The sequence below is a fragment of the Protopterus annectens genome, chromosome 15.part0 (assembly GCF_019279795.1).
Source record: "Protopterus annectens isolate FY-2018-M chromosome 15.part0, PAN1.0, whole genome shotgun sequence".
Classification (NCBI taxonomy): domain Eukaryota; kingdom Metazoa; phylum Chordata; order Ceratodontiformes; family Protopteridae; genus Protopterus; species Protopterus annectens.
The window spans coordinates 677,140,704-677,163,375 of NC_056749.1; the positions used below are offsets into that span (position 1 = coordinate 677,140,704).

The following is a 22,672-nucleotide window of genomic DNA, read 5'->3' on the forward strand; positions in this document are numbered from 1 at the left end:
TTCTATATCGCCCACCTGATCATGAAGGGATTCACATCTAGATCAAGGGAGGTCATCGTCCCCCTGTACTCATCACTCATTAGACCTACGATTGAGTACAATGCCCCGTTCGGAATGTATCTGACCAGACATCTGCTGCAGCTTGAAAGGCCCCAAAAGTTCCTCACCAAAAGGATAAAGGGTCTCAAAAATATGTCTTATGCTGCCCGACTGAAAGAACTCCAGCTCTATTCAGTCTCATACTGCTTGCTCAGAGGTGACCTGTGCCTGACATATAAGGCCATGTCAAACCCAGATTTGATGAATATGCTTCACCTCAAAAAATCTAGATCCCTCAGAACCACAAGGGCGGGAGACTTAAACCTTGACACGGTTATAAATAGAATGTGCTGGAGGGACAGATTCATCACCCAGAGACTCCCTGTGCTGTGGAACAAAATCCCGGTACATGTGAGGCAGAGCACCTCGCTGGCCTTGTTCAAGAGGAATCTTGACCAATGGATGGGAGATCGCAGATATACCCCAGGGATTACTTCAGTGTCACTGCTTGACAGAGGCATAGCAAAATGATAGGCATAGTTTTTATTCAAACTAAAGGGGTGGCGAAAGCCACATAACTATGGGCTAGGCTTATAAATGCCCTTGGGCAGATAGCCTAGTATGAACCTATGAACCTATGAACCTATGTCAATACAACTCCATTTAGCTGAGCTTAGTGAGGTTGTGCGGCACAGCACGTCATGCAGTATCGCACTAAAAATATGTAAAGAAAAGAAAAATAGGGAGATAGGAAAGTGGTGAAATGGGGTGCAAGCAGAGAGAAAAACATAGTGAAAGGCAGGTAGGTATGTGCAGAAGGGTGTAGGAAAGAACCATAGCTATCCAATACTTGTACGGCAACAACTGTGTACTTTGACAGAATTTATAGATGACATTGGACTTTCACCCTCATAGAGAGGGGTGAGGACAACATAATTGTGTTGTTAGGCAGTTGGACCAAATTATGTGTGTCCAGTGGATACATGTGCAGAATGGAGAGCTATATATGGGACAATATTTTTTTTTGGGGGGACAGGCGGCCCTTTTTTTTTTTTAGGTGAGAGTGTAATGTTGTGGAAGGGACATAGGTATATTTGGGGAGGTAAGTTGGGTAGGTGAGGAAGCTTTTTCAGACAGAAAAGATAGACAAGACTGCAGACAGGGCTGGTGTGTGACACAAGAGGGAGGTGGACACCTTAGATGGGAAGGATGTGGTGGAATCTCAGTCCAGTGTGCCTCCACAAGGTAGCAGCATGGCTCACATCCCCACCCATGAGACTGTCTGCAGTGCTCCATTACTGCCCTGAGGGTGGCAGTGGTGGAGGATCGGCAACAGTGTGAGCCTGCCCCAGCAGGGTGGCCAGCATGCTCTCCATACAATGCAGGTGTCATCCAAACCCATGATAGACCATCCCATGCACCAAACCTGGCAGTAAATCACAGGTGACAACTCTCCCTTCACCACTGCTCTAAGAGGGGAGCCTGGTACCATCACATAGGGTGGTACTACCTGATACAGCCTATGGTGCAGGGGCAGCAGAGGGGGCATGACTAGGTTGGGTTACAGACTTGCTGGGACCCAGTACCACAGCCGGAAGAGGCAATGTAGGCAGATCACAAGGAATCGGCCAACCTTGATGTGCTGTAGTAAAGTAGTTATAACAATAAGTTAAGGTTAGTAATAACCAAACCAATACTAGCATTAATCGAATGGAACCTATTTTTTAATCCAAATACATATTAAAGTACATTATATGTTACACAACATTAAGTAATATAACAGTAAGTATGTTAACAGCAAGTCAGTATGAATTAAACCATAAGGTTAATAAAACAGTTTGTTTAACAAAATATGTTAATATTAAATCATAATAATAAATAACAGTAATAAGTTAAAGAAAATAAGGGATGGGAAGAGAGAAAAACATACCATTAGATACCTCGTAAATAATATTACTATACAGAGTACTACTACATACTTCTACAGGTGTGCAGTGTCAGTTGTTAGTACAGTGACTACAATTCTTCTATAGCTGATGTAGCACGTATATACTTCTCAAGCTGTTAGCATGGGAAAGTATGGGCCAAGCACTAGCAAATGCAGGTACACAACTACACTGAACAGTTTCACATAATGTGGAATTACATAATTAGCAAGGTGTTCTGTAAATGGATTTGAAAATATATTGCATTCCAGGGAATCATTTATCTGGTAATCATGGAACAGCCAGATTAGGCAGTTGTAATTACAAAAAATCATGACAGCTGAGAGGTATGTTTGTATACATTAAGTAAACTAGACAGCCATCATGCCTTAGTTGGCAGGCATGGGAGTAGAACCCAAAAGCTGTGACTGCAGGGGACATCTGCAAATAATGCAACAATTGACTGCAGCAACTTCAGACAGACATGCAATGAATACAACCCTATTGCACATACTAAGAGATGTGTTTAGGTAAATACAGTGCTGCTTAACACGTTATTGGTACTGATGTTTATTATCTGTGAAGTCAACACACAATATCTGCCCATAAATTGGACTTCCTCACCCATATACCTTTTGTTCCCGGAGTGGGAGGAAAGAGAGCATTATGTGACTGAAATTGTCCTGGAGACAGCCTTGAACCATACTATGAGTTGAGCAATACATTTTTCAGACCATTACCTTTGCATTCTACAGCTATTATAGTTTTATACTTGACTGCAGAAACCTCACTGTACACATACAATGCATAGAGCTCTAGTGCAATTATGTTATGGCACCCCAATCCTACTGTACACCTTTTTGTTTACTACTGTTGGTATTGTTTAGTGCTAATTGCAATACAGTTGTTATTGTTCGTTTATAACACTACACTTCTAATTGCCTATTTACTGTTCTAGAGTTTGTATTGTTTATTCTTTATTGCAGTACATTTTTTTATTCTTTATTGTTTATTGCACTACATTTAGCATAATATATCCGTACTTACCACACTCACGGTGCAACCTGACCAGGCACCCAGCATGGGACTAGACGTTGCGAGCCCTCTCAGCTGCAGCTGTTGGGAGAGAATCATTAAGGAGGCGTGGGTATATACATCTGTCATTAACCTCTTATTCACAGTATCTGAACAAGGACTAGAAATGAAGATCAGAAAGTATAAGAGAACTAAAATAAAATGTAATAATAATCTTTCAGCTGAAAACGTGATATTTTTAAGGAAATTATAAAATGATCTTGAACTATTGTTTTAAGATTAGCTGAGAAAGTGGATGCATAGTAATGATGGACAGAACTTTCTCCTTAACATCCCCTTACTTAAACATACCAGTTCACCAGTTACACAACAGCATACCCCCACCAGGTTCTAAAATTAATGCAGGTGTCTTGAACCAGCTGGCATCAAAAGAACCCAACAAAAGGCTGCTGGATGTAAATATACTCATTGTAGTGTAAGGTAACCTGAATGTAGATGTCAACAGGGGTATCTAGTCAGCAGCTTCTTCAGTAAACACTGCCCCCTGGCATGGTACTGCACACCATAATTAAAACATTTTGGCAAATACTATTTAGTGACAAGAATATTTCAGAAACTATAGAAGAGACCTGATATGGTTTATAGATCCCAAAAATAAATTTGCTGACTTGTTAGTACATAAGGGGAAAATTATTTTCAGGAATACAAAAATGGCAACTTCAGACTTTAGACATTGTACATATTTCAAACTTTTGAGCAAAAGTAATAGTCTTTATATCCAGTCATGTTTTGACAACATAAATTATTTACTGTTGTCATAACAAGAAACCTTATATATTTGGCATTATGTAATTATTTTAGCTTTTGCCTGAAAAAAATCATTATGAATTAAGGGAAAGAATCTTGGAGAATCTATGCAAATGTTACAAATTATGTTATGTGAAGTAAGGAGAAACATGATTTTATGTTCAGTGGAATGAACCATTACTAGATAAAAGTCATGGGCTGTCAATACCAGTGCATTGCAGAAAACGTAAGTGGGATCTTGATTAAACTTGCATAATTACCTGGACTTGAATGACAGGCTCCCTTTGAGTCCTATCTTACAAAGTGCAGCAGTGCATCTTATTAAGTAATTTAGGGTATAAACATAATTATCTTGCATTTGAACTGGTCTTGTATTAATTTCAACAGTGTCTATGTGTGAGATTCTTGTTTTAAGTTCTCATAAAGCACAATTCTTAAGTGTGTAATGTGTACTGGTTTTGTTTAATGAACATCTATTTATTTTACACAACACTTTTTATGTGCACCCATTTGCTGCACTTAGATGTCACTGTGTTTCAGGTATGACCTGTGGTACACAATTTGGTATTCATATGCTATGCCACTACATGCTGCAACATTTTCAGAATAAATGTTTGTTATGCAGTCACTAATAAAAGCTTGTTGCAACCAGTCTGATCTTTTACTCTTTCCTGGTGGCTGAATCTGTGCCTTGCCGAGCTGCTCCTATTTGCTGTTGCTACTTTACCTTTGAGTTTGGATTACTTTTAAAGGCTTTTGCACAAATAAAGGTGCTGCACCTTGTACATTTCCATCTGTGGACTGAAAGTCTTTACATAAGAAGCAAAGTATTAAAATGCATGAGTCTGCATGGGGAAGGGGTAACTTTATAATTATGTCTGTCAGTGTAATACCCCACTTCTAACCCATCTAACTACCATTATAATGATTATTATGTCTTAATATTTAACTAACTATCAGCTATACTCTCTGTGGATTTCATTACTTACTTTCTGAACTTTTTTTATTCTCAGCAATGCCTGACTTAACAAGTTTGGATTAGAGCCATTAAACCTTCTGCTTAGCAGGAAGGGTGTTTATGGATACAGTTAGCGAGAATAGTTGTTTAAAATTTATAAAAAACAGCAGTAACTGTATGTCTTAACGTCTATGCTCTAGAATTGGTGACAAAGCCAAAAATAATGGGGCACAATAGCCATAGGTCAGAGAAAATTTTAAGCATTATTCTATTTTACTTTACTTTAATAGAACATCTGTTTTCCATCAACACGTATTTTCTGAAAAAAATATCTGGCATTATTGATTAACTGTAATCCTCAATGATTTGCTGGAAAATCAAACATTTTGAAAAGGACAAGGCAAAAATGTGAGGCAAAATCAATGACATTCTGCAAAATTAGGGACAGTTAAGATGTAAATGGGCATGAACAGCTGCTAACTTAGAATATGCTGTTGGCCAGAAGACACAATATGTTAAATTGTTACTGCAACTCCATGCTGCAGAAGTGTTGCATGCTGAGAGGATGCGTAAAGTCATTCTTATTTCTGATATCACATGTATGAAAAATATACAGTCTCTTGCTTGCCCAGCTATAAAAACGAACACAACTTTTTGTTTCCTATACAAAATATTTCTTAGCCATATGCCAATTTGCACAGCTCAGCATGTTGCATGTGATGCAATGATAACTTTTGTGGGGGCGATCTAATTTATGTGCAGGCCTACAGTAACCTGGAAGTTAACCTACTCACTTAATTATTTATTACATGCAATGTGGGGTCTGTATTAAAAATGCACTTTGAGAGTTAGTATTTACCTTGTAGCTTGGTGTAAGGTGTCACTAAGCCACAAGGAGTGCCATTCAATATTGCTTGATTTAATCTGCTAAAAACTCATTCATTATGTATAATTATTGCAGTTTATTAACTATTACTTTACTAGATTAATTTTATGTTTTGTGTATTTTATGTAATAAATTAATTATTCTAGCTTCTATGTGCTGCTTGTAATACCTGTAATCTTTGCATGTTTTTTTCAGAGCTTTTCTTTGAGGGCCTGTATTGAAAATTGGAATTTTTCCATTTGGCATCCTGATCTTTAAAATATAAATAAAAACAAAATTGCTGGTAAAATTTCATGAAGTATGTAGAACTGGGCAGACAAGCATATTGATGTTTCTTACTTACTTTAAATGTTTCTCTAAAAATGTGTCTTCTATTGGGAACAGTACTTTTTATCAGACAAGATTCACTTGATACTTTGAGTGTTTCTATCTTTAAGTGAAACCTTGAACTGTTGGCATTTTACTGCATTTACTGTTGTTATTTTAAACATACTGTTTAGTGCTATTTCCAAGGTTGGGCAACTCAGAGCAGAGAGAAAAAGGTGGGTTTCTTTTTGTTGCTTTTTCTCTTTCATTTTGTGTAAGTTCAAAAGGAGCATATTTGGATGTTGGATGTATTGGTGTAGAGCCTCTTGTGTTGGGAAGGGTGCAAGGGTGACAGATTACCCTGCAAAAATGTATGCCAACATTGTCATAATGTTTATGAATTTGACTATGCTACTTGTGTGTCTTTGCCTTCCAATACACTGTTTTATTACTGACCAATTAATATATTTTCATTTGCTGTGAAAAAACAATACAGGAAAGCTCTTTGTTTGTATTAATATTTAATAATATCTCATTTTAATTCTGGGAATGTTACTTTGACATGCATGTTTTTAATGTTAATAATTTGCTTTCTTCTGCCCAGCTGCTGATTAAAAAGACAGTCTTCCTGGTATCCCAAAGTTATCTGTAGTTCACCTGTTGGACATCCTACTGGCTAAATGTGAATTCTGTAGGGAGTGCTGTTGCTCTGCTGGTAACAGATGGTTGATGTTCTTCATCTCACATTGCTGCAGTCATAACTTGTGGGTAGTCCGCTGTCCTCGATCGGCCCGAATACCAAAGAGCTGGGCTGGCCGGTCATTGTCGCCAGAGCTGACGCCAGTACGTAGTACTTAAGCGCATGACCGACGCCATATCCTCAGTCTTTCTTGCCGCGTGGTCCGAAGCAGAAGCAGCATTTGCAAGTGCCGTTCGGCGTTCTGAAATTTTCATTTATCGAGTTTCAGACCGAAGACCAAGTTGGGCTAAGTACCCCGTTGGGGAAATCTTTGTCTTTTCTTAACTCAGTTTTCCGGATGTCAGAAAAAGTTAATAATTGCATTTCTTGTGGGAAACAGATACCTCACAGGGATTATCATTCTTTCTGTATTCCTTGCTTGGGGCCTGAGCACGACGTGGTCGGGTGTCGCTTTTGTGCTAGATTTAATAAGCGCACCATTAAACGGAGATTAGACTGTGCCAGGCTTGTTTTTGGTAAAAGGTGTAACTATAACATGCCGTTGGATCCTCCGACGCCCGCTACCGCTAAAAAAGCGTAAAGATAGATCTTTGAAGTCTAAACCGGATGAGTCGTCCGTTGCGGACGCCGGTTCTACGGAGCCTCCGGTTGAATCTGTGGATCCTGCCGAGGGTTCGGCTGAATCCCAGGGGGAACCTTTACTTTTGCAGGAGTTGGCCTCTCAGGAGTTAGGCCCAGCTGAAGGTGCTTCTCAGGTGTCTGTAGTTCCATCTTGATGAAGCAAAGCACTGAAACAAAGTTCGCAAGTCCAAGACAACAATAGTTGAGTTAAAAAACACCTTTATAGAGACAACAAAGCTTTCAGGTTAAAAACATTGAAAAAGGGTTTTTAACCTGAAAGCTTTGTTGTCTCTATAAAGGTGTTTTTTAACTCAACTATTGTTGTCTTGTAGTTCCATCTTTACAGAAGGTTATTAGGCTTTCTACTTCAGTGGCTAAAGGCCATGCTAAGGCCAAACCTTGTCTTGTTGGCCCTGGTCATAGTTCTAGCTCTCCAGCCCCTGTTCCTAAAAAACATATGTTGAAAATGGCGGAGGACTTGATTACTTTGATCAGGGGTTCTATGCCCCCCCCAGAGAAGAGGCCTAGGGTGGAGGCAGATTTAGAGGGAATGGATCATTCCTCAGACTACTCTGATTCCTCAGCTGAAGAAATTCAGGAATTCCCTTCTTATTCAGATTCGGATGCAAAGGATTCCTGTCCTTCTGCTTCTCCTCCAGAGGATTTTTCTTTTTCTGAGACTTTACATTCCATGAGGGAACATTTCAAGTGGGAAGGTCAGGATTTTTCAGATTCTCGGAAGAGGCTTAGGGAATTTTTGTTTCTGCCACAACATAGGCCCTTGGCTATTCCTCCTGTCTTAGATGTTGTTCAGGATGTTTTTTCTGAATCTTCCCTTAATCCTGATTCTTTGCCTCCTGCCCTGTTAAGCCAGACAGATATTATAGAGTTCCAGAAGCACATAAGTATTTGTACAAGAGTCCTAGAGCTGATCCGGAAACTATTATTCAAGGTCCGAAGGGTATTAGGGCTTCTGTGGCTAAGAATCCAGTTCCTTTGGATAAAGATTCTAGAGCTTTAGATAGGTGGGGGAAAAAAGTGTACACCTCCTCTACGTTAGCTATGAGGGCTTTGAATTGCCAATTTCATATGCTGAAGTATCAGAACTTTTTGTTAGGTCAATTGAAATCTAAGGTGGATGCTTTATCTGAGGGTATAGAGTGTAAGGAGCTCCAGGAGTTGGTTCATGCATCAGATCAAGTTAGCAAGCATTCTTTGCAGTGTGGTTTCGATGCTCTTCAGGCTACATCCAGGGTGGCTGCTACAGGTTCAGTTATTCGTAGACATGCCTGGCTTAAGGATCAAAATTTGTCAGAGCATGTTAAGGCTCGGATTTAGGATGCTCCTCTTCAATCTGAAGTACTTTTTGGTCCTCCTGTGGAATCAGTTTTGAAAAAGATGGAAGATAAGGCTAAGTCTATGCAGACGGTCAAAGATTTTATGCAGGTGCAGCCCCCTAAGTTTAGTAGGAATTGGCCTGCTAGAGGATGGTCTTATCCTTCTTTGGATTATCAGTCTAAGGGCAGGTCTAGACGTGGTAGAGGCAGAGCTCACGCTCAGGGTTCTTTCAGACCTAGGACTTGGAGTTCTTCTGCACAGTCTTCTGGTGAGGGCAGGGGTCAGCCCTTTCATAAACAGACCCAATGACCTGTATCTTCCGCTGCCAGACCCTTCTTTACTGGCAGCTCCTCTAGGAGGAAAGTTGGGACTTTTCAAACAAAACTGGCATTTGGTCACCCAGGACAAATGGGTGTTGGATATAATAAATCACGGGTACAAGTTTTATTTTCACACTTTTCCTCCTTTCAAAGGCATGCCGAATGTGCCTCCTCAGCAAAGGATGGAGGCTCAGGAGCAAATTTCTTTACTTTTGCAGATGGGGGCAATTCAGGTGGTCCCTCCGTCAGAAGTAGGCCTAGGTTTTTATTCCCGTCTATTCCTAGTGCCAAAGAAAGGAAACACTTGGAGGCCAATTCTGGATTTGTCCATTCTCAATACCTACCTAGACATTCCAAAGTTCAAGATGTTAACATTACAACAACTTCTGCCTATGCTAGGCAAAGATCACTGGATGGTAACCCTGGATCTCAAGGAGGCCTATCTTCACATCCCTATCAGACCCAGCTGCAGACTGTGCTACTTGTGTGTCCTTGCCTTCCAATACACTGTTTTATTACTGACCAATTAATATATTTTCATTTGCTGTGAAAAAACAATACACGAAAGCTCTTTGTTTGTACTAATATTTAATAATATCTCAATTCTGGGAATGTTACTTTGACATGCATGTTTTTAATGTTAATAATTTGCTTTCTTCTGCCCAGCTGCTGATTAAAAAGACAGTCTTCCTGGTATCCCAAAGTTATCTGTAGTTCACCTGTTGGACTTCCTACTGGCTAAATGTGAATTCTGTAGGGAGTGCTGTTGCTCTGCTAGTAACAGATGGTTGTTTTTTTCATGGAGACAATAAACAGAGAATAATGTAAAAATGTACTGCCTACACGGCTGCAAATTGTCCAATAATATCTCTTTGAGGCTTAGTGCATGTTAAAAGATGAAAATAACATAATGTTTGTGATACTATACTATTCTAGACTGCAACTGCATTTATATTGCAGTTGATTTAAATGGATGCAGGGGGCTAAGTCCTTAGCATGAGGCAGGGGTTTGGAACTTATTCTACTACCAGAAAAACATAGTTGTAGCATTCTGGCTGGGTCATTCTTTGTACTCAAGTCACTATTCTGAATGCCGAACAGTGTATCTGCAGCCCATTTCTCACTCCTGTAGCTTCTTTCTGCTTCATGGTCTTCAGTTTCAGCCACACATGGTTAGCAATAGTTTGGCAGATAGTCTGGCCACATCTTGGCAGCTCTGCTGATGTACTGTAATCCATATTTGTTTCTGGCCATAGCAAGTGTTACGATAAACTGAAAAAATGCTACATTGCTGGATATTGCCTATTTTCACATCATATTAGAACAATTTAATAACCCTCAACCTCTTAGCATAAGAAATCTGGACAAAGCCTGAAATAGTTGGGGAAGCAAAGACAGAAAATATTGACAGATTTTAAATATTGCTCTTATAAATTTAGAGAGTTGCTGGAGTAATATGTTTGTGCTAGTATGCATTTTCTGAAGAATATACAACCTGAAACTTGAATGTTTGTCACTATTTAGTGACTTCAATCCTAAACGATTTGCCAGAAATCCAAAAATTTTATAGAAAAACAGACAAAAATCTGAAGCAGAAATCTGAACATTCTGTCACAATCTGGTCAGTTTAGAGGTATGAACATATAAATGTTTGTTTACGTATTTGTTAACTAGGATAGAGTACTGACCCCATGGACCTTTTTCACACTCAGCTCAGGATCACTGTTAGGTTAAGTGGTTTACACAAAGTCACACCTAGTAAGCAAATACAGGTTGAGGGAATCAAACCCTCTACTAGAAGGCGCAGTTCATTACAGCTCATAGCTTTAATCCTGTGTGCTAACTACTAGTTGAAATGAAAGAGTTATTATTTTAACTTCTCCATAAAGCATATCATTGTATAGGAAAAAGTAATATTCCTGTCTGCAGTTGTGAGCTGTGCATGTTCTGCGACTACTGAGTTTGTGTGACTGTACTTGATTTGTCCCACCCAATTCCTCCGTCTCTGTTATGGTTTTAAATTCAGTGTGACTTAGGTTGCCCACTCCTGCTTCAAATTTGCCCTTGGAAACTTCTCTCAGACTCACATCATCTGCTCATACTACTGGGCACTAAAAGATCAAACTGAGAAACCCTTCCTTTATTATTCATGTGTACTTTTTTATTATTCATGTGTACTTTTTTATTATTCATGTGTACTTTTTATTATTCATGTGTACTTCATATCTTCTCACATCTTTTATCTTACTTTCAAACTATGTAACATCTGGGACAAGTGCATATAGTAGCATAGCGTTTGACCATCATGTGTCTACAGTAGTGAGGAAATTATTCTATTTTGTGCAAAGGTATGGCATCCAGGTCCAGGAGTGTCATTGTCATTGTTCCACTTTATTCTGCACTCATTAGACCTGGCATTGTGTACAATGCCCCCTTTGGTATGCACCTAACCAGCACATCCAACAATTGGAATGTCCACAGAGGTTTCTCACTAAAAGAATACAGGACACAAGTAACATGCCCTCTGCAGACCACCTCGAAGCCCTGAACCTGTATTCTGTCTCCTACAGGCTGTTGATGGGAGATCTATGCCTGACACACAAGGCATTGTAAGACCTCACAATGATGAACCTCCTGCATATCTGCAAAACAAACAGTAGCTGAATTACCCATTCTAAAGACTTAAACCTTGCCTGTGATATAACTAGGACTTGATGGAAAGACAGATACATAACCTAGAGACTACCCCTTCTCTGGAACAGGCTCCCTGTCCATTTGAAACCAAGCTCCTCTTTAACCCAATTCAAATGTAACATGGAAAATTGGATGACGAAGAGGAAATTCATCCCTGGCTTGGTACTTGTGTCTCAAATGGACACAGGCAGCCTGTAAACAATTCATCTCCCAGGCCCCTACATGTAAATATTTAATCTCCCAAGCCCTGCTTACAGTAATCAAGGGTACCATAACTTGTCAGAGATTTGAGATGCATGGCTAGGCTTAAAAAGGCCTTTGCTGTCGTTAGCCTAGTACACACTTATGAACCTATAAGACTGCAGATTACCAGAGAGCTCATAAACCACTTCTCAGGAGTTAACTTGGGATTCATGTTTCTGTTTACCCTGGTGAGAGAAATAGCAGAAGGATATTACATTTCCTAGATTTTACCAACCAATGGCAAGCCTGAGTACTGCTCCTTGGGGACCAGAAAAGGTGTAGTGAAAGAAGGAGCAGGGGGACATTGATTCCTTATCGTATGTGTTTGTGCAATATTTATGAGACTTCCATGACTGGTCTGTTTGCTGTTTTGGTGGGAATCTATGTGACTTGGCATTGTGTATGTGACTTCCATGATTGATTTGTTTGCTGTTTTGGTGTGAATCTCTGTGACTGAGCAGTGTGTATGCAACTTCCATGATTGGTCTTGTTGCTACTTCAGTGGGAGTCTCTGTGATTGGGTGGTGTGTATGAGACCTCCATGACTGATCTACTTACTATTTTGGTGGGAATCTTTTCAATTTTAATTGTGGGCTTTTGTGCAGCTTGGTCTTCTGTTTTGCTGAGCCATGTATTTGCTATCCAGTGCACCTACCAAAAGAAGGCTGTTATAATAAGTGCACTGACCACTACTCTGGAACCAGCTTGAGATTCATTATACTCTTTTGCTTCTATTGGGGGAAGGAGCAAAGTGTCATTTTTTTCTTGTGAAGCTGTAGTGAGGCTAGCACTAGTAGCTATTTATTAGCCAATAAGCCACACACTACTAGCCATCAATCCTGGCAGACCTAATTCTGTATTTTAAACTGAGTATTGCTAGATTAACTACCCTCTAGTCCTAACATAAGAGTGTCACACTAAACACTTCATCCAGTAATCATCAGGTTGTAGTATAATACTCTCCCTTCAACCCATGTGTACTTGAGTTTTGGTCCACCACCCTCATACAACATGGCTCAGCAGACTGCTGTCAACCCATCTGTGGCCATAAGGTAGTCACTTCACATTAGGTGTCATGAGGCAGTGTAGTGACTGTCTTATCAACTGTCCACTGCTTCTGTCAGTTGATTGGACAATCTGTAAGATATATATTTAGTAAATATGGAGGGGATGCGAACATCTTGCATCAAACCACTATATTAAACATCATACCCCCACAACACTACATCAATAATAATTCACGACCAGGCCCATAACTTAGGCTGAGGCTGTAAAGAAAAATCAAAACCTACTAGAACACACAGTAAAAGCTTCCAGCCTCCAATGCATGAGGCAACACCTACTCCTCCACTCGCCCATACTGCAAATCTGCACTGATCACCCAAGAGTCACCAGGAAAACAAGTCTGAGCCCACAAGGCTCACTAAGTTTGCTTCCACAGAAGGTGATATTTTAGCCATAGGCGACCTACAGTTAGGCATACAGACTCCAGATTCACCAGACTGGACAAGAACAGGGAAACTGTAATCTGTTTGTCCTCTGCCAAGATCTGTGATGTCACAAGGGTCCTAAGGGCCCATAAGTGAGACAAATTCAACCATGACCTTGGGGTTTCCCATGTAGGAGTGAATGAACTGAGGTGCTGCACCTAGGGGAGCATGCAAAGAGACATGATGGGGCTTATTGTGAATGTGAGAGGCAAAAAAAGCAGTAGTTTTGAGTAGTATCTTGCCATCTCCAAGAATGATTCCTAGATGCAGACACAAGATAATTAGTCTAGTAATACCCATGTGTTAACCGGGAAGGTCCACTGGACACAATCCCTTTTCAGGGGTAAGCTGGGTGAAATACCTGGTTAAGTGACTTGCTGAAGGTCACACATTAGGCAAATGAAGCCTGAGGGAACCAAACCCTGAATCACACTAACTACAACTCACAGCCTTTACTGTCTGAGCTGAGCCAACTGCCTATCAAAAATCTTTTTTTAATTTATTTTTATTTTTATTTAACATTTGTTGACCGGGAATGTCCGACTAGGTTCCACAGAGCCTGTTTTCAGCGGAGGCCTGGGGAGAAATGCTCCAGATGCATGTCCAAAAGATGTTTTTATACTTGACTACATAATTGGTGTCATTCAAAAGGGATCGGATATGTGTCAACCTGAGATGAGATGGCAAATAAGTCTTGCTATTTTGTCAGTAATGGCTTACACCTGTCATACCAGGGCTTCCACATGCTGATTAAAGTCTTTTCTGTCCTCTACATAGCAAACTCAAACTCAGATTTGGACACAGTTGTGGCACTATTCAGTGCTAGGAGTCTAAATAGAAAAATGCCTGAACTTGAGCCTATCCTGCAACACGTTCATATTAGTGTAGTTGCTGAGACATGGTTTCAAAGCTATGACAGCACGGTCTCTACACTACGGTTTTGCACCTATCCTGTCTTAAAGATCCTGGGTAAGTGTTGAGAGAGTGTCTGTATTTGTCAGAAATAGCTTTACCAAATGTCAGATTAGCTATTGATATGTGAGGATCTTAAGAAGCTTAACTTTACATTCCCATGGTAGTTTTTAGCCCTTGTCTTTTGTGTATGAGTAACCCAGAGGCAGACAGAACAGGGATATGTTGGGGCATTTACTTGTTTATCTTGCCCATGAGGGACATAGGAACTAAACATGGGGTGAATTTGCAGATTCCCAACCATTTGTCAAAATTACATTTAAATAGAATAAAAAAAGTACTTTGCTTAATGAGGTGTGGAAGATGGATCTCTGTCATACTTATCTAACCCTTAAACATTTCCTGTTCATGTTGCAAAAGAGATTTAGATCCCTTGAGTGGGTGTTCACTCTACCATTGGACTTGTGATTATGTAATAGGTCACAAAGGATAGGGTCTATTAAGTCTCTTTATACAAGGCAGCGTTCACCTCTTAGCAGCCTGTATGATACTGATTGTCAAGGCTCTGAGATGCTCTGCGTATTTTTTATGATTTCGGCTCTTGATTTTTTTTTTTAGTGACAATGCATTGCAGTCTTTCCGCTTGAGACAAGTATTTGGACAGGTACATACCAAGTAGGGCATTAAACTCAATGGTCAGCCTGATGCGTACAGTAGAATGATTGCATCATTGAACCAGGACACCATAGCTTTTGATGTAGGCTGTGTGATGAAAACAGGTCTTTTCTACAATAGTAGGTACATGGTTATCAAAGGACAGTTCATTGTCTGCATAGATTTCTAGATCACTGACTAAATGATCACCTTTCAAGGAGGTTTGGTTGATGTGATCATTACAAGGAGAGTCACACTTGCCAGAGGATAGTAGTATACACTTCTTGACATTTAGTTTTAGTCCATTGTTTTGACAACAGCTATTTGTTTGGGAAAGGCCTTCTTGGAGAATCTTGGTGTCCTTTGGGGAAGTAATGATAGCACCAAATTTGCAGTCATATGCAAACTTGATCAGCCATAAACTCTTAACATTTGCTTTGACCTCTGGGAAATACATGCAAGAGTAGTGGCCCAAGGATTGACCCATAGCGTACACCATAAGTGACAGGTCTTTTGAAGATTGTAGAGCCACCCATTCTAATTTTTTGGGTCCTGTGTTTGAGCCAGTTAGCTATACAATAAGTTACATAGGGATTTACATTTTGCTGGAAAAGTTTATGTATAATGCCTGAGTGTGGGATGGTGTCAAACACTTTTGTGAGGTCTAGAGACGTGGTGTGTAATGATTTGTCCTCATTCATTGCTTCATTGACCTCCTCAAAGAAGTCCAAAGAAGTCAACCAGGATATGTAGGTAGGGTCTTCCCTTGATGAATTTGAGCTGGCTTGGGTCAAGACGTTATAAGTTGTCTATGTTCTTATTTATTAATTCCATAATGATTATCTCCATAATCTAATAGAGGATATTAGTCAGGCTTATGGATCTGTACTTATGCAAGTCCATTGACACCTTAACTTTGGGCAAGGAGATGACTGTTAGTGTCCACCATTCATACAGCACAAAGCTTGTTTGGAGGCTGATGTGGAATAGCCTCTGTACCGGGTCGGAAAAGTCCTTTTTCGGGATGGCCAGTAAGCAGCTTGGTATGTTATCTGGTCCCATTGAAATAATGTTCTTGGCTTTAGACAATGCCTTGGGAACTTGTTCTTGGGAGATATGAGGGGAGTAGATATGGGTTTGTGTTCTGGAAATATTGGAGGGGGGTAAAATTTGAGCTAAATTTGTCCACCATTAGACTGACTATGTCCTATTGGTCTGAATGTTGATATAATTTACTGTTAGCTCTGCATGAGGCTGGGATTTTTTTTCTGATGTTTCTAATGGTTTACTATCAAAATCTGGAAGGACAGTCCATTGAGTAATGACTTGACAAATAAACTTGAAATTACAAACATTGGAAAGGAACAAAGACGAAACCGGTAATGTCAAGTCCATTCTCGACATAGTTGATGTTACCCAGCATACCTTACCAGCCAGACATGTCCAACTAATGTTTTGCAGGGGAAAGCCCCCCCTGAATGCCCCATGTTGGGGGCTGCACTCCCCATACCCCCCTGCTAAGTATATATACAAACTCCGAGATCACACTATAGTGAGGAAATGGTACATTTCCCGATCCCGACTGTAGTGTGATATTCATGCAGAAAATTTAATTCACAACAGGGATGCATTTGCGGTTGTCAGGTCAATAATTTTTGGTTTGTTTTTATGCACATTTGCAAACAGCAAGTCGAACATGTGCATTTCAATACCCTGCACTTCGTCAAAGTGATAGTAAACCATTTCTAACATAGTTAAAGAAGGCTTTGTAGTTATCCTTCATGTGGGTGACTGTTTTTACCTGCTATCTGGCTATGGTTGATTTGACCATGTTCTGGAGTTCCCGTTAAGTTTAGCAGAGAGCATTTTTGACATTATGAGACCTAAACTTATTTTTAAGTGCAGTGTGGTTTTTCTTTTATTCATGAGCCTGCTTATATTTTGGTTTCACCACAGGGGTTTATAGTAGAAAAGCTAAATAAACTATGAATAAACCTCTAGGTCACCTGCTGGATTGCCAACATGCTCACCAAAAGGATGCAGGAAGTCAAAATAGGGAAGTTAACCTCCACAAAGAGACCAGCCACCATTGGTGTTCCCCAGGGTTCCCTACTGGGACTTCCCCTGTTTGGCATCTACTTTTCTGAAGGAAAAGCCAATATTAAATGGCTGTGGCTGACTAAGTTTGCAAATGATTGCAAGCTAGGAGCAGTTGTTGAACCCCCAAATGACTTGGACATCTCATAGGAAGGTTTGTCCGAAATAAATAACTGATGTGAAAATCAAGGGCTGAAACTAAATGCAAAAAAAATGCATTATTGTATCCTTTGGGAGGTCATCTAATTCCTATATTGTACAGCTTTTAAACAAAGAGGTTGTGTCTAGATCTAGGGATGTCATTGTCCCCTTTACTCATCCCTCATTGTCAGTCATTGAGTATAACGCACCCTTTGGCATGTATCTATCCAGATATCCACACACATGCAGCAACTGGAATGCCCACAGAGCAAACTGGATTTTAAAATTGCCCACGAGGGCAGCTAGCCTAATACTTACCTATGAACCTGCTATTAGAAAATGTAAAGCAGATTATAAGCCTTAGGTTGCTACACATGACCAAAGGAAACTTCATATCTTTCTTCAGTTGTGTCAGGAAATTATGGAATATTCCAAAGATATAGCCAATTTATTAGAAGACATGTTCAGTGTTAACTTTACCCTAACTGCTTACATTGTTGCCCCCATTAGCTCAGGAAATTTAGTTTCCTCTGAAATCACATCAGAACAAGTTTTAAAATCTCTGTCAAAGACTTAAAATAATACCTCCATGGGACCAGACAACATACCAGGCTACATTCTCATTGGTGTGAGGTATGCACTTTTCAGTGTGTACTTACACGTCAAAATGTCAACCTGTCCACGGGGTGTGTGCCTGATACCTGGAGAGCAGTCACTGTGAATACCCTACCAAAAGGTGACCTCTCTACATTTTTAGTTAATTATAGGTCCACTAGCCTCACAACTTAACTGAAGTAGGCCACAGTCATTTTGATTTTACGATAGGTAGGTCCTATCTCCTGAACTTCATCAGTTTCTTTAAAAAAATTACAGAGAGTATGGACAGTAGTCAGTCAGTGCTCACTGCTTATCCTGCTCTGGCCAAGACTTTTGAAACTATTCCCCATGCTGGTATTGATAAAAAAAAGTAAACAAACTGAAGGTTAACCAATGTGTTACTGCTGAATTGCAAATTGACTATCTGACAGATCACAGATTGTGAAAGCTGTTTGCACCCTCTGTGAACATAAAATTGTAGGGTACGACAGGGATCATCTCTGTGTTGTCTCTTGTTTGTCATTTAAGTTTCAGATATCTACTCCCGTATCCCAGAAGTATACTTGAGCAAGTTTGCTAAAGACTTCAAGCTGGAGGCTGTTATCTTTTCATCCACTGATACTAAACAGCTCAAGTAAGGGATGAAATATGCACATACCTGGTGTATTGAATTTGGACAGAAGGTAAATGAAAAAAAAGTGAAACATGGTAGCATTAGGTAAAAAAGCCGCTCCCAGCTCATATGTTTTAAATGGTACTCTTTATCAGACAGATGTGGTAATAAGAGACATACGTACTTATGTAGACAATTATCTTTCATTTGATCATTATCAGTAATTAGAGTAAGGAATTCCTTGCATCAGGACCATTTACAAGGGAATATCTTCAAGATCCAAAGAAGTCAAGCTGCCACTGCACTCTTCCCTTATCAGAGCCATCATTGAATATAGTGGTCCCTTTTGATAAGTATAAATCAAAGCATATCGCTCAACTAGAAAGGTCCCAAACATACCTTACAAGAAAATTAAAAGCCTTAAATCCTTCAGATATCCCAATAGATTAGCACAACTCTATACCTGGCAGCTTGCAGATGACTTACATTTTGCTTTTCAAGCCTTGAAAGACACAATCCTATTTGACCTCCTATTTTTTTTGCAAAACCAGTAGTTCTGCAAACTCTTACACTAGAGGTCTAAATCCACACCCACAAATAAGCAAGACTCACCGGACATACTGGTTTCTAACTCTATGTACTCCTAACCAGTAGAATAAGTTACCACTACATGTCAGAGTACTGCTTTGACTACCTTTAATACTAGACTTGGTGACTGGGGTGGGTAGACATAAGTTTACAGTAAGACTGTCATGTACATCCCTGCTGTACTTTGGAGGTGGGCAATATTATGTGCTTGAATATGGAGGCACACATTTTTAAGTGTTTCTTCTCAAACATGTGTGACTAGACCAATTATGGTCCCTGTGATTGCTTGTTTAATATTGTTATGTTTCTAAATAGCCTAAATAACCCTGCAGCTAAGTGGTGGTTGTGCACTTTCTCAAGCAGCATGTTGAAGGGTGACCATATGGAAGAGCAGCTAGAATAGCATCGCAGGACACACAGGGTTCACTTTAGCTATGTAGATCAAATAAAATATAAGCTCCAGAAATCAACATATAAAATCTGTATTAGTGCACCCTAGGATATGGCAGAGACCAAGTTCGACAACAAGGTCTTCCTCAGTCTTGCCTTGTCCTAGAGAGTCGTACACTATATATTTATACATCCACTTCTGGTGTTGGTATTTTCTTTGTGTTGTTCTACTTCAAGAATGGGATGTTTCAGTAAGGAGAATTAAATTGATCTGTATATATTTTTTTAATTTATCAATGGCCAACAAGTTAAATTCTTTCTTATCTAATATAAGTAGGTCTAAGTTAAGATTAACTATATAATTGTAGATGCAATGGAACTCTGATCTTGCTGACATGAGCAAATGCTCTTTAATGTGTTGCTTATCAACAGCCCAAATTAATTAATTGCACTACATCATAGTTATTGATCTACATTGCATTATTCAACTGTTCTCAATACCCATTATTTATATCTCCAGATTTTCAGATTTCTCTCTTATAATTTTCTAATGAGCTTTATATATAATATTATGGTGCTGTTTTTGATGTGTTTAGTTTATGTAATTCAATATGTAGTTATTCCTAAGACAGAAATTAGACTACCTAATTTTAAAGTTAGGCTGCATTTTTTAAACCCTAGACAAACATTTACTTTCTTTAAATTGCATAATTAAATAGATTAATCCATAGCAGTAGTTACTCTGACTCTGGAGCACTTCTAGACTGGCATAAGTTTGCTTAGATGAAATATCGGTGTATTTTAATTAAAAAAACCTAAAATACTTCTGAAGTCTCCACCATAATGTAGCTGTAAACCTGTGCCAGAAGAATTAATTAATTCAAGATGAGATGAAATATCTTTCTATAAATTATACAGTTCTCTGCAGTTACAGTAGATTTATTAATGTGTGTGTGCCAGGAAATGGTTAAAACCCCCTGACTATATGAAATGCAATTTGATTACCTGTTTCTTATGCATTTTCAATGCTAAATGTATCTAAAGTAAGTGCTCAGATTCATAAAGAAGGTAATTCTGGATAGCAAATTATTGTGAAATGACAAACAATTTTCATGTTGTGCAATTCACTTCTATAGAAACAATAACTGTTTATACATTGTACGCAACAGTTGACATACTTCCTTGACATATACATCCTTAGCTACCTTTATCCTAATCCTTGAAAGACAATAACATATATGCTTTCAGTGAATGTATATATTAACTATGTAATATCAATGTTTTTTTTTCCTTTTTAAGATTCTGGGCCACCTACGGAACGGAAATTCAGTTCGTAAACGTGAGGCTGGATCTGCAAGTAATGTGAAGGTGCTCTGCCATGAACACATGATGGATGCATGCAAAAGTTTTTGAAGGGAAATATTCCCAACAAATAGACATTCAAGGAAATTTCGTGCAGTCACACTGTTCATAAAATTACCAACTTTCTGAGGTCTGCATTTCTTAAAGAAAATATTTTCTTTTTTGTGGAACTGATGCTACGCCTGCTACAGGGTATCTCCATTTTGTGCTGGAAAGTGCACTGTTGTTACGGTGCATACAGTTGTGATCTTCAGCTTCATTTCAAAGATGTTTCCTACACTGGCGTGCAGAAAAGTGGCAGTCCATTTTAACTTTTAACAGTCACTTCTAGCTGACATTCTTCCTTCATCTGTGATATGGGCACATTACCTCTTTTCCATTTGCAACTTGTATGTTCCTTCAGATCATACTGCTGGTGAAACTAAATGCTGTTAAAAAGATGCAAATGTGTAAATATGTTGTTTGAACAAGCTGATACCGAAGAAGTGGATGCAGTTTATTTATTTAAAGTTCTTTGCTGTCAAAGTGCAAATAAATCAGCTTTTGTGTCATGCAAAAGACATGAATTGTGGATGTATGCACATGGAGGCAGTGGTACATTGGATGACCCTGCAATAGCTGTTCCAATATTTTGAGAGTTTTATCAAAAAGTGTGATTAGCCCTGCCGAACTTCCAGCCACCATGATGCTCCCTAGGACAAGTTGTTGAAAAACTGGAAGGAAGCATGGATGGATAGCTTGATATACTACCCATTAGAGCAGAACTGAAAGAAAGGAAAATTCAGCATATGCTGAATTTCAGTGGTTTATGTCTTTAGAGGTATTTGTGTTTCACCTATTAAGTGTGGAAGTTTACAAAAACTGTACATATATAATGTATATTGTGCCATAGACAATTGCAGTTTCATTGCTAAATTTTGCACTAAGTGTTTAACCTTAATAAGGTTATAATTGTGTTACTGTGGATATGAATTATCTGTCAGCCCAGTCCAGAACATTTGAGAGAAAGAATTGCAGTACATCATGTTTCTTTGGTGTTGGTTAATCAAATTATATAGTATTTAGTACATTTATTATAGCAGTTTATATTACCAAATGGAGCTGACAACCTCACCCAGCTATTACAAATAAAATTTTATTTATTTATTATTATTTATTTTATTTAATCAGACTATATAATTGAACTAACAGATTATTTGCAACATTTATTCATTAAGGCAATAAGAGAAAATAAACAAATAAATATAAAATACAGAATGTATGTACAGCAAGCAGATTCCTGAATATGTCCACTTTTGTGGTGGATCTGTTGTGCGATTACTCATCTACACAAATATTTAAGTAACATCTGTTTTAGAAGCGTATCATATAGAAAGTGCAGCCTGTTCCCTGTTGTACTAGTGCACTTGAATTTAAGTGAAAGTGTTCTTTGAATACCCATTGACAGTGGTAGAAGAGGAGGAAAAGGAATTTCTTCATGCATCATTTAGTCAAAGGGCACCTATGTGTAAGTAAAAAAAAATATTGATTCTGCCTGTTCTATGAAAGGGAACAATCAGAATATTGCTGGACTTTGCTTCCAGTTGAAAGTCCCTCGTTTATATGATTGAAAAGTTTACATCTTTTGAGTGAAGTCTTAAGGGTGGTTTGATAAAGCCTGAGGTCTCTTCCACCTGTAATTTTCTGTTGTAGCAGTAAAACAGGTATATTTTTGCAGATGTTTTATTTTTTCCAGTCTTCTAGTGGGCATGATGTGTATAATCTAGATCACACTTGCAATTGTTTCCTTATTCCTATATGCTGATACTTCAAATTTGTGTTTATTGAGCCTTGTTTAAAACATGGTACACATTAGCCCATGATAAATTTATTCTGTGGACTTTTGGTCAGCATATCTGTTAAGTGTGGCAGTGGGATCTGTAGAAGCCATCATCTAGTTTTCCCCCTCGTTCCTCA

At 38.9% G+C, this 22,672-nt stretch overlaps 1 protein-coding gene across 1 annotated transcript in view; it reads left to right on the forward strand.

Moving 5' to 3' along the window:
* The window catches only part of MCF2 (MCF.2 cell line derived transforming sequence), a 1,891,050-nt gene extending 1,869,185 nt beyond the window's left edge, over positions 1-21,865 (forward strand). Inside the window, exon 30 of the mRNA XM_044057533.1 lies at positions 20,654-21,865. Coding sequence (XP_043913468.1) covers positions 20,654-20,691 — 38 coding nt within the window. The 3' untranslated portion in view covers positions 20,692-21,865. The remainder of the gene's footprint in view (positions 1-20,653) is intronic.
* Positions 21,866-22,672: the final 807 nt, after the last annotated feature.